General features: G+C 38.0%; 1 protein-coding gene and 1 pseudogene across 8 annotated transcripts in view; both read right to left on the reverse strand.

Moving 5' to 3' along the window:
- SLC38A11 (solute carrier family 38 member 11) overlaps nt 1-13,302 on the reverse strand; it is a 58,139-nt gene that overhangs the window by 16,790 nt on the left and 28,047 nt on the right. For all 7 annotated transcript variants that reach the window (XM_025405559.1, XM_025405556.1, XM_025405558.1 and 4 more), the window contains 2 exons: nt 881-951; nt 91-252 (listed from right to left, as the gene is read on the reverse strand). In XM_025405559.1, the coding sequence (XP_025261344.1) occupies nt 91-252; nt 881-951 (233 nt within the window). The remainder of the gene's footprint in view (nt 1-90; nt 253-880; nt 952-13,302) is intronic.
- On the reverse strand, nt 12,194-12,745 carry LOC112636718 (annotated as a pseudogene). The gene has a single exon (XR_003122231.1). The product of XR_003122231.1 is annotated as a 40S ribosomal protein S18 pseudogene (transcript).

Raw genomic sequence — 13,302 nt, forward strand, 5'->3', positions numbered from 1 at the left:
ACACTGGGCATACTTGTACAATAAGGAGTAGAACATTGGGTATTCCGGTACCAACGCACATCAACACTATAACTGAATCTCTCACTTTACCTTGGGTGAAGCCAGTAAATGTCAAGTATCCACATGTAGCAAAGAATATACAGATAAATACAGAAATCACGATGGACATATGGATAAGGCGGGACCACTTAGCTACTGTGGGTTCTTCTAAAGAACTGTAAACTAAGAAGGAGTTATGGTGGCAAATAAATGCTGCAATACAAAAAAAAAAAGCATTATTAAAGCAAGCATCAGGGTTTTCTTTTTTAGTTCTGAAATTCAGAGACATGTACTACTTTAGATGCCAATGAACTGCAGTTTAAATATACAAATTTATTAATATGTCAGCAAATAATTTTTCTAATACTTCTAGAAATAAGACCATTCACTTCAGGTTTATATGGTCTTCTCACGTCACTCTTGATATAAACCAGGCCAGTCCAACCTTCTCTCCCATTTTCCTTTTCCTAATGACCCTTCCCATCTTAAGGAAAATCTAAATACCATCATTTTCATTCTGTGGCTTCCTTTGCCATTTGGGACATAATAAAGGGTTTGAAGAAGTCCATAACACTTGCTAGCTTTCCAAGTTAAGAAACAAGATGACTGTAATGAGTTTTCTGCATGAGAAATAGATTTCTTCAAATTGAAGCAAATTTTAGTGATGAGTGAGAAAAGTTTGAGCCTAATTTTATATTGGCACAAACTAGATCATATGCTGCTAATAGGAAGTCTAAAACTTAGGACATCTGCTATCCAGACATAAATATGAAACATAGCACTTTTTTCATGGAACATAGAACTCCACATTGAGAAAGGGCCTTTGAAACCAAATACTCACCAAAAGACATAACCCCGACCGCTTGAATGGCATTGGGCTTTGCAAATACCCAAGCATCTTCTGTTTTTGGTCTAGAAGAAAAATCAGTTAACTTGATAAATTATTAAATAAATTCAAGCATCAGTATATCAGATAACAAGAAATAGTATCACAAATATAAACTGAGTGTCTTTAAGCCAGAAATTAATAAGGGGCTCCCATTAATCTTGTGTCACCATGAATACATTTCCCAGGAGCATGAGTGTTATCTCTTAACCCCAGTCCTCTAAAATGTATCTCAAATACTTGGACGGATTCTATTTTTACATATGTAAAATATCCAGACTCTGTAATCTTGTGAATTTGTTTATTTGCTCATCAATTTAACAGAAAGCACTGATTATACACCCACCAGTGAAGCTACTTTTTGAGGGAGATACAAAAATTAATAATGCCCAGTTACTGCTGTTCATTCTGCTCTTATTTTTTTCAGGCTTAACCTATCCAAGAAAAATTTAGTTGGCACTAAAATTTATTGAGGGAGGTAAACATGAACTAATACTAATTGAGGATGTACTATCTTCTAGAAACTCTACTGTGTTATCTCATTTAATTTTCACAATAACACTTAAGAATTATTATCACCATTTAACACATGAAGAAAATCAAGCTCTGGATGGTGATATAATTTGCCAAGCTTCCACAAATAATGAGTGAAGAAGCTGAGATGTATCTTCTTGGTTTATTCATTGCCATATTTTTTCCGGGCTGTACCATCTGACAGTGGCCTCAAATTCCCACCTGTAGATATATTTCTCAAGGGTATTTTGGAAATATATGCACTTTAAACAGCTTGAAACAGGCTACATCCTAGTGGAATTAAAATATTTGATATTGGCAGTGATAGGTGTACCTGGCTAACACACCCTGAGTAATGATGAACAGCAGAGGCTCTAAGGTCATTAGCCTAAATTGTTCTTCTGGCCTCCTTCTACTTATTAGCTGTGTGATTTTAGGCAAGTTACGTGACTTCTCTGTGCTTCAATTTCAACATCTATAAATTGAGGATAATTGTAGTATCTAACTCATTAAGTCACTGTGTAGATTAAATGAGATAAAATATGTAAAACTTCTGGAAGAGAGTTTATCACATAGCACGTGTTCAATAAAGTCATTAATATTAATATTATTATCCGGCATTATTAATAAAGGTAGCAAAAAGTCTAAAAGTATGGTCAACTTCCTTGGGAAGGGAAGGCTCGAGTGAGACTCAGAACAATGCATGAAGAATGGAACAGGGAGATTCCTAGGAAGCATGAAAAGGCACTGGGTGTTTTCAATAAAAAACAGGAATTCATTCTAAAGATGAAGACCCATTTATTTCATAAGTTTGTTTATTCATTCTCTGTGTAAAGAAGGTACACACAAAAAAATCATGTTTGTTGTCCACACCTTGTGGAGTTCATGCATTATGTTATCTTTTTTCCCATATATGAAACAAGCAGTTACAGACACAAAGAAACTTTACAGAAAGGCTGGCCTGTAAGGGTAGGCCACGGATTGTTATAAGACTTGCTCCAAGTCCCAGTTTTGGGAGTGGGAACTACTGCCACCTGCTGCCTCCACTACTCTAAATGCAGTCGACATTAAAAGCAGCATAACCTGTTAAATTCCAAAGTTAATGAGAAAAAAATACACATTTTGTACATGATCCTTAGAAAATGATTTAGATCAGGCAGCTCTAACAGTTGTAGAAACTTGAGGATTCTCTAACTTTACAATATGTTTTAAATGGTATGCTTTCCCTCTTATGGTTTTTGCACTTGGAAAATATTCCCTCTTACTCCCCAGCCCCAGTACAGATTGTGGTGGTGTCCTACTTTTTAAATCTTATATTAGTAATAAAATGTAGAAGTTTAGTTTTCATTTTTTCTCTTCCATTTAAATTTTTTCCTTAGGTCCATATGGTTCCTTGGGTATATTCCCGGAGTGTGAAACAATACCTAGAGATAATTTTGGATTTTCTCTGTTCATCATAATGATGATGATTTTATAAGATGGAAAGTGCCAAAAAAGATGTTACAGATAGGAAAATGCATATGTCTAAATCTAGGGAAAGAGAAGGAAACAGATATTGAGTATGGCTTTCCAATCATTTATAAAATAGCCTACAATTGAGTTCCAGATACAACCAGTTGTACAGGAAAAAAAAAGAGAGAGAGAGAAGAAAGTTCTTGGGTATATTTGATGAGATTGCTGAAACTTTGAAACTCAACCTGGATGAAAACATAAAGTTATAGATCTTTTGACTTTAAACTGTAAATGTTGAAATATGAAATAAAATGTTTTCAAATGCCATCAAGCAATTTATAAGATAAGGAATTATGACTGAATTTTTTTCAACAAATGCAAGGGGAGTTTAATAACAAAATATTATAATCAATATTTATTAATAGCTGTTATATTAATAGATATTAGTGTAATTGACCACATTAACAGATGAAGGAAAGAAGCTTATGACCATTTCAAAATATATAGAAAAGCATACAGCTCAGTATTTATTTTGAAAAACATGCTGAGCAAACTAATAATAAAATAGAACTTGCTTTACTGGATAAGGAATGTCCACCAAATCCTACAGCAAATGACATACTTAAAAGTGAAAAGTTAGAAATATTCTACTTAAGGGATGAAATCAGATAGGATATTCAATATCACTGCTTTCAGAATATATTATTGATATTCCTAGCTAATTCAATAAAATAAGTGATGTGCAATCATTGAAAAGATTGTGTAAATTATTTGTGCACAATATAATTACGCATATGGAAAAGAAGCATATTCAGCAAGGTTACTGGATACAAGTTCAATACACACAAAACATCAAGTGGGTGGATGTACACTAACAACAACCAAATAAAATGTTTTTTTAAGTGTCAGTGACAACAAAAACACTAAATACTTTAAAAGATGTGCATGATGTTAATGTCATGTTAAACTTTTTTTTTTTTTTTTTTTTTTTGAGACAGAGTCTTGCTCTGCCGCCCAGGCTGGAGTACAGTGGCCGGATCTCAGCTCACTGCAAGCTCCGCCTCCCGGCTTCACGCCATTCTCCTGCCTCAGCCTCCCAAGTAGCTGGGACTACAGGCGCCTGCCACCTCGCCCGGCTAGTTTTTTGTATTTTTAGTAGAGACGGGGTTTCACCGTGTTAGCCAGGATGGTCTCGATCTCCTGACCTCGTGATCCGCCCATCTCGGCCTCCCAAAGTGCTGGGATTATAGGCTTGAGCCACCGCGCCCGGCCAACGTTAAACTTTTATTTAAAGACACAAATAAATGGAGAAATACACCATATCCATACATACAAATGGGAAGACTCAATATCATATAAACATCAATTTACCCCAATTAATTTTTTAAATTCAAATATAATAAAATACAGAAAAAAATAAATCAAAGAATAAAATACAATATTGAGGCTGGGCATGATGGTTCACGCCTGAAATCCCTGCACTTTGGGAGGCCGAGGCAGAAGGATTGCTTTGAGTTCAAGACTGGCCTGGGCAACACAGGGAGATCCAGGCTCTACAAAAAATTAAAACATTAGCCAGGCATGATGGTGTGTGCCTATACACCCAACTACTTGAGAAGCTGTGATGGGAGAATCACTTGAGCTTGGAAGGTTGAGGCTGCAGTGAGCCATGATCACCCCACTGCAGTCTAGCTTGGTCAATAGAGTAAGACCCTGCCTCAAAATAAATAAAATAAAATAAATAAAATATTGAAGGAGGGAAAGAAATTTAAAACTCAAAAAAACCCATAATATTAAAAATTATAATAAAGTTAAAGATAATAAAATCAATGGAAGGTAAATATAAAACATCCATATGATAAAATTATTTATATACACATTTAAAAATATACAGGTAAGCTAAAAGCTGGAAGATGACATTGGTCATGCATACAGAGTTGTCCCTTGGTACGTGGGAGGGATTGTTTCCAGGACCCTCCAATGGATATCAAAAGCCATGGATGCTCAAGTCCCTGATATAAAATGGTTTAATACTTGCATATAACCTAAGTACATCCTTCCATATAATTTAAATTATCTCTAGATTGCTTACAATATCCAATACAGCGTAAATTCTATGTAAATAGTTATACTGTATTTTAAAATTTGTATCATTGTTATTGTCATATTGTTATTTTTAATTTTTTTCCAATATTTTGTCCACAGTTGGTTGTGTCTGCACATGCAGAAGCTGTGAATACAGAGGGCTGTGATCAAGAAATACTATACAGTGTATACACAGTACTCCCCTCTTATCTATAGGGTATATGTTCCAAGATATAACCTTGCAAGGTATCCTATTTACAGCCTAGCAAATGCCCCCTGCCCAAATGAAATAACTTCCCTAGGCCAGGTGTGGTGGCTCACATCCATAATCCCAGCACTTTGGGAGACCGAGGGAGGTGGGTCACAAGGTCAGGAGTTTGAGATCAGCCTGACCAACATGGTGAAATCCCGTCTCTACTAAAAACACAAAAATTAGCTGGGCGTGGTGGTGTGTACCTGTAATCCCAGCTACTCAGGAGGCTGAGGCAGGAAAATCGCTTGAACCTGGGAGGTGGAGGTTGCAGTAAGCAGAGACTGTGCCCCACTGCACTCCACTCCAGCCTGGGTGACAGAGCGAGACTCCGTCTAAAAAGGAAGGAAGGAAGGAAGGAAGGAAGGAAGGAAGGAAGGAAGGAAGGAAGGAAGGAAGGAAGGAAGGAAAGATGGAACTTCCCTAAGGCAGAAAATATATTTTAAATAAAATGTTTGAATTTTAATTAAACCCCCATGCAAATTAATAATCAAAAGTTAAACTTGGACACCCAATTAAACATGTGTAGATGGGCCACATAAGTTTATCTTTTCTCTTTTCTGAGACCCCACTAAAATGCTACTAAAGAAATTTAAAAGAGGAATAAATTCATGAGGGAAAGGATAGTGGAAGAAGAGACATCTGAGGAGAAGACACTCTGTGAAAAGGAAACTGGATACTTCTGTGGTGACTATTGAGAGCAGAAGATGTTGCAGCCGTGTAGAGGGAGCTCATGATGAGAAAGAGGTGATTCACTTTACAAAACCCCTGTATGTGCAGGACTCAGAGATACCAGAAAGCGACCGAGAATGCTCCAACAAAAGGAGAAAGGAAAGAAAATGGAAGAGCTGGGATCATGGATAGAGGGTATATAACACAAAAAGGAGGTAAAAGGAAGTCCTAGGAGGATCGTGGGGGAGTAAAGTGAGAAATCAATCTGCCTAGAATGGAGGGCAGAACAGAAGGCTCTGGGATGGAGGTTTTCAGGAAAAATAACAAAATTAATAGATTATATGTTTTGGCATCTGGAAAAGAAGTAACAACAATGACCAAATTTAAAAGCTAAACTGAATATCCAGATAAACACAAAACCGAAATCAAGTGGTAATTGTAGAGAAAACAAAGGGAAAAGTGTACAAGAAGAGAAACATAAACTTAATTTTAAAAGTTGTGGTATTCTGCATGTATGTAAGAAGAGGAAGAATAGCTTGAGAGAGCTAAATCTTCATCTACTGTAAGAGAAGATAATAGTGAGACACCAAAAAAGGCACTTAGAATCACATTACTTAGAAATAGAGATGTGAATGCCAAGAGATAAGGCTTAAAGGGTTGAAATAAAACAGGTTTAGGTAGGAGGCTACTCTATTTCATTAAAAGTCATTTGTAATCTTTGACTTTATAAAATCAGGTTAATAAATTTTCTTTTCTTTTCTTTTACTTTATTTTATTTGTGAGACAGGGTCTCACTGTAACCCCAGGCTGGAGAGCAGTGGTGTGATCATAGCTCACTGCAGCCTCAAACTCCTAGCCTCAAGAGATCCTCCAGCCTCTGCCTCCCAGGTAAGCTAGGACTATAGGTGCATGTCACCACACTTGGCTATATTTTTAATTTTAATTTTTTTTTTTTTTTTTGCAGAGGTGGGGGTCTTGCTATGTTGTCCAGGCTGGTCTTGAACCATTGGTCTGAGGGATCCTCCTGCTTTGGCCTCCCACAGTGCTGAGATTACAGGTGTGATCCACCTTGCCTGGCCTGTGAATGTATTCTTTTGAGAAAAATAAATACATCGAATAAATGCAAATAAAAACAACATTGAGAAGAAGCAGAATGCCTTATCATACCTTAGAAAGCTTTAAAAAGATCTAGGCAAATAATGAAGGCTACTGTAAAATTTAGATCATTTTAACAGCAAAGATTCAAGTGTTTCAAAATATTTTAGTACTAACAAACATAGGAACTGGCTTTTGGCAGTTTGTAGCCTTAGAACAGCAAACACTTTTAAAATTAATTGCTTCCCTTACCCTGGAAAATCTAAACAAATGCTTCATTATATATTTTTAATAAACTGTTTGTGTTTACGGGGGTTGCGGTGGGAGATGGAGAGCTTTGGGGAGTTAAATTCATTTTGCAATATTGTCTCAGTTCGGATTCTTGCATTCTGAAATTTTAGCCTAGTTTTTAACAGGTGAATAACAATAAGGCAATGTAGTAGGAAGCAAGTCCTATCAAAGGGAGCTCCAGTCTCTGCAGACTGATAAAAAGGAGCCTCAGAACTTAAACCTCTGGATCAGGAGAATCAAAAAACATCATGCTTCTCTATATTACCTGCCCAACCTCCTTCAGTTAAACAGAGGCACTTTCAAATATACAATTCCAGCAGAGCCTGCATTTTTGTTTTAAGAGCCTCATGTATTAGCCTTTTTAGCCAGACACATCTCGGAGTTAAGTGCTTTGGATGACACAAAACAAAGGCTCCATGTTGCCTGTCACACCACAAGCTATTAATGACAAGCAGATCTGACCACTTCCCCCAGCTCCTGCATCCACTGAAAGCTCTTGTCACTTCCTCATTCTCAGCTCACTTATATTCTGATTCTGTTCTATAGACAACCATGGTTTACATTAATATATAAAGCTGCTCAGGAAAATTCTTCTTAGGAATCACTCTGAATATTAAAACTGATTCATTTAAACACACACACACACACACACACACACACACACACACACAAATGGGAAAACCAGTCTATGCTTGTGGATTGGAAGAATCAATATCATTAAAATGACTATACTACCCAAAACAATCTACAGATTCAACACTATTCCTATCCAACATCATTTTTCAAATTTAGGAAAAAAATTCTGAAATTCATATGGAATGAGAAAAGCCCCATTAGCTAAAACAACCCTGAGTAAAAAGAACAAAGCCAGAGGCATCACATTATCTGACTTCAAACTCTACTATGAGGCTACAGTAACCAAAGAAGCGTCGTACTAGTATACAGACACATAGACCAGTGGAACAGAATAGAGAATCCAGAAATAAAGCCACACACCTACAACCATCTGGTCTTTGACAAAGTCGGCAAAAATAAGCGATGGGGAGAGGATTCCCTATCCAATAAGTGGTGCTGAGATAACTGGCTAACCATACGCAGAAGAATGAAACTGGACCCCTACCTTTTTCCATGCACAAAAATTAACTTGAGATGGATTAAATATTTAAATGTAAGACCTCAAACTATAAAAATCCTAAAGAAAACCTAGGAAATACGCTTCCCGACATTGGCCTTGGCGAAGAATTTATGGCTAAGTTGTCAAAAGCAATCACAACAAAAACGAAGACTGACAAGTGGGACCTAATTAAACTAAAAAGCTTCTGCACAGCAGAAGAAACTATCAACAGACTAAACAGACAACCTACAGAATGGGAGAAGATATTTACAAACTATGTATATGACAAAGTTCCAATATCCAGAATCTGTAAGGAACTTAATTCGACAAGCAAAAACCAAATAACTCCATTAAAAGGTGGGAAAAGGATATGAACAGACATTTCTGAAAAGAAGACATACAAACAGCCGATGAACATATGAAGAAATGCTCAACATCACTAATTATCCGAGAAATGCAAATCAAAACCACAATGAGATACCATCACACACTAGTAGAATAGCTATAATTAAAAAGTGAAAACAAACGAACAAACAAAAAAACAGATGCTTCCAGCCTGGGCAATGTAACTGGGACCCCATCTCTACAAAAATAAAAAAGTTAGCCATGTGTGGTGGCACACACCTATAGTCCCAGCTACTTAGGGGGCTGAGGTAGGAGGATTGCTTGAGCCTAGAAGGTCAAAGTTGCAGTGAGCCATGACTGCACCACCGCACTACAGCCTGGATGACAGAGCAAGACCCTATCTTGAAAAATAAAAAATAACAAATGTTAGTGGGGCTGTGGAGAAAAGGGAACACTTATACACTATTGGTGGGAATGTGAATTAGTTCAGCCATGGTGGAAAGCAGTTTGGAGATATTTCAAATAAATTAAAACAGAACTATCATTCAGCCAAGGAGTTCCATTACTGGGTACATACCCAGAGGAAAATAAATCACTCTACAAAAAAGTCGCATGTACTTGTATGTTCACCACAGCAGTACTCGCAATAGCCAAGATGTAAAATCAATCTAGGTGCCCATCAACATTGGATTACATAAAGAAAATATGGTACATATACACCATGGAATCCTATGCAGCCATAAAAAAGAATGAAATCATGTCCTTTGCAGCAACATAGGTGCAGCTGGAGGCCATTATCCTAAGCAAATTGACACAGGAACAGAAAAGCAAATGCCACATGTCCTCACTTATAAGTAGGAGCTAAACATTGGGTACATGTGGATATAAAGATGGGAACAACAGATACTGGAACTGGGAACACAGACTACTAAAGAGGGGAAAGAAGGAGGGGCAAAGGTTGAAAAACTACCCATTGGGTAATGTGCTCACTACCACAGTAATGACGGGATCATTTGTACAGGTGACTGGATCACTTGTACTCCAAACCTCAGTGTCATCCAATAAATCCATGTAACCAACCTACACATGTACCCCCTGAATACAAAATAAAAGTTGAAATTATTTAAAAAGTATATATTCTAATTAGTTCTGTACATCCTGTAAGAAAACCTTGATGTAAATCATTTCTAATTAAAAAAGACAATGGATCAAATTTTCATTAAACCTTAAAAATAAATTTATTAAAAAACCGATTTCTAGTTAAAATTTACATAAAACTTTATGCTTTTTTTGCTGAAATATAAATTTTTAAAATATGAATCACATAAAAAGCTAGCACAGCTTGGTACCATGAACATCACAAATACTTCATTTTTGCCATTTGGGACACCAGTCTCTTTTAATTCTTATTCTGTCACCTACTGGGTGGTCTCTAATTCCTCTGTTAACACTTAAAAATTGGTGTTTGTGGGTTTGGATTAAAAGGGCAGAGTATAGGTGGGAGGGGGCAGGATTTCACTTTTTTAATATAATGAAAACTTGTGAGAATTATGGGTGTTGCTTTGGTTCTTTGTTGTGCTTTTTCACAAAACAGAATTAAAATATGTGAATTTAAATTAAAAATAAATGTAATTTCAGATGTGATGTCCACATAATTCTCTGTCATTGGGGTTCTACTTGGATTGTGCCTCTCTTCACCTTATATGCAGTCCCTGTACAGTTTTGTCCACATACCCTTTCCAAAATCCAGACTTGCATTTCCAAAAGGATGAGTGACTTCTACTCCTCTTCCCACAAGGATTCCACAAAATGAGGATATATTTAAAATATACTATATATTTTTTCCAGATCATCTTTCCTTCATATCCTGGTAAATCACATTAAAAAAGGTAGACCCCTGTATGTCTCTCTAGCAGCATATTCATAATTCTATTAAATAGTCCACTGAGGTTATCTTTTATGTGACCTTTGCCCCACCCCACATTCTAATAAGCTGTAAGACGTCTTCAGAAAAGGAGTGTGATATATTGGTCTTAATAACCCCAGTACGTAGAAGAGTGACTTACCCAGTAGACACTTAATAAGTGTTAGTTTGCTGGCAGACTCTTCTATTTTCTTCCTTTGGCAGTGAGTTCTGGGCCATCTACCCATATAGTTCTCCAAGCTGGAAACTTTGGCATCACCCTAGGTAACTCCTATACCCTTAGTGCCTTCATTCAATCAGTCACTAAGTTCTCCTGATTTTACCAGCTTAAAATTACTTGAGCGTCCCCTCTTCTTCATTACCAGTCTTATCCTTATATCATTTCCATTGGCAAATGGAATCTTTTTGCCTGGATGCTTGCCTTGCTATAGATAGTCTCCTTCCAGGTCTTTATATTCCCATCTGTCCTCGCCTCCACTGCAAAAGAAGTCCAATTAAAATTGAGACTCAATCTAGTTACTCACCTGTATAAGAACTTTCAATGCCCCATTAACTAAAGAATAAATCCAAGTTTCTCACCACCACATGTAAAGCTTTCCTTCATCTTGGTCTCTGCCAAACTCTCTAGTTTCATTTCCTTTTATACACTGCTACAGCTTTCAGCTCAGAATCACCAAAACCCTAGTTACTTTCTAAATACAGAAGCTGTATAGCTTGTGGTGATAGGGAAGTCAGGATCAGTGGGTGCTATGGTTTGAATGTTTGCATTCCCTCTAAAATTAAGGTTGAAACTTAATCCCCAGTGAAACAATATTAAGAGGTGGGGCCTTTAGGAGGTAATTAGGCAATTAGGGCAGAGCCCTCATAGATGAGATTCGCACCCTTATAAAAGTGCTTGAGGAAGTGAGTTCAGCCTCTTTTTGTTCTTCCATCCCTTCCTTCACGTGAGGATGTAGCATTTGTCCCCTCCAGAGGAAGCAGAGTTCAAGGTGTCATCTTGGGAGCAGAAAGAGTAGCTCTCACCAGATACCAAACGCCAGTGCCTTGATCGTAGACTTCCCAGCCTCCAGAACTGTGACAAACAAATTTCTATTCTTTATAAATTACCCAGTCTGTGGTATTTTGTTACTGCAGCATACAAAGACTGAGTAAGTACAGAAACCACTTTCAGCAGTTTTTCAAAAGAGATAATATGGAGATATGACACTTGTTAAAACTATGATAAAATGCATTTGAGAAACAATGTGAAAAAAGGAGTTTTGGAGAAAATTATCAAAGGAGGGCCTTTATTTTTATATGGTAGCTCCCCCAGCCAATGGCAAAATAACCCTCTTCTCCAAGTTCTTCCTAGTGTTAGAACATCAAACTCCGTCTGCTGTTATATGTATCCCATCTCTGGGTCACACACATTTCTGCCTACAGTATCTTCTAACCTGTCCCTACCAACTTCCCGTCCCCCATATCCCTTTTTGACTCAGCTTATGCCTGTTTATTTATTTATTTTTTTTATTTTTTTTATTTTTGCCATAGATATATAAACTATTTATTAACAGACAAGGCCTACAGACTTATTTCTTCTTGGACACACCCACGGTGCAGCCACGGCGGCCAGTGGTCTTGGTGTGCTGGCCTCGGACACGAAGGCCCCAGAAGTGGTGCAGCCCTCTATGGGCCCGAATCTTCTTCAGTCGCTCCAGGTCTTCACGGAGCTTGTTGTCCAGACCATTGGCTAGGACCTGGCTATATTTTCCATCCTTTACATCCTTCTGTCTGTTCAAGAACCAGTCTGGGATCTTGTACTGGCGTGGATTCTGCATAATGGTGATCACACGTTCCACCTCATCCTCAGTGAGTTCTCCCGCCCTCTTGGTGAGGTCAATGTCTGCTTTCCTCAACACCACATGAGCATATCTTCGGCACACACCCTTAATGGCAGTGATGGCAAAGGCTATTTTCCGCCGCCCATCGATATTGGTGTTGAGTACTCGCAAAATATGCTGGAACTTTTCAGGGATCACTAGAGACATGGCGGCAGCACAAGCGGCGGCGTGTAGGCCTCCTGTGGAAGCTGCCTGTTTATTTTTTAAAGCAAAAAGCCACGTATTTTCTTATCCTGAAATATTACCTTCCTGCACAGGTTGGGCTAAGGGTCCTTCCTCTGTTTCCATAGCACTTACTCATAATTCTATTACTTATTATATTGAGATTGTCTTTCATAAGTTTGTTCCACAAACTATAGGGATCTGAGGTCAAGGACTGTGCTTTCTTCATCTTATAGTCCCAGTACCTGGAAGAGTGACTGGCATCAGTTATACATTTCATAAAACGTTATTGGTTCAAAGAACAGGTTCATCCATTTATGGATGGATTCCATTTATAAAATAACTAACAGTAGCCGGGCGCGGTGGCTCACGCCTGTAATCCCAGCACTTTGGGAGGCCGAGGCGGGCGGATCACAAGGTCAGGAGATCGAGACCATGGTGAAACCCCGTCTCTACTAAAAATAGAAAAAAAATTAGCCGGGCGCAGTGGCGAGCGCCTGTAGTCCCAGCTACTCGGGAGGCTGAGGCAGGAGAATGGCGTGAACCCGGGAGGCGGAGCTTGCAGTGAGCCGAGATTGCGCCACTGGACTCCAG

Source organism: Theropithecus gelada, chromosome 12, assembly GCF_003255815.1.
Source record: "Theropithecus gelada isolate Dixy chromosome 12, Tgel_1.0, whole genome shotgun sequence".
Lineage (NCBI taxonomy): Eukaryota > Metazoa > Chordata > Mammalia > Primates > Cercopithecidae > Theropithecus > Theropithecus gelada.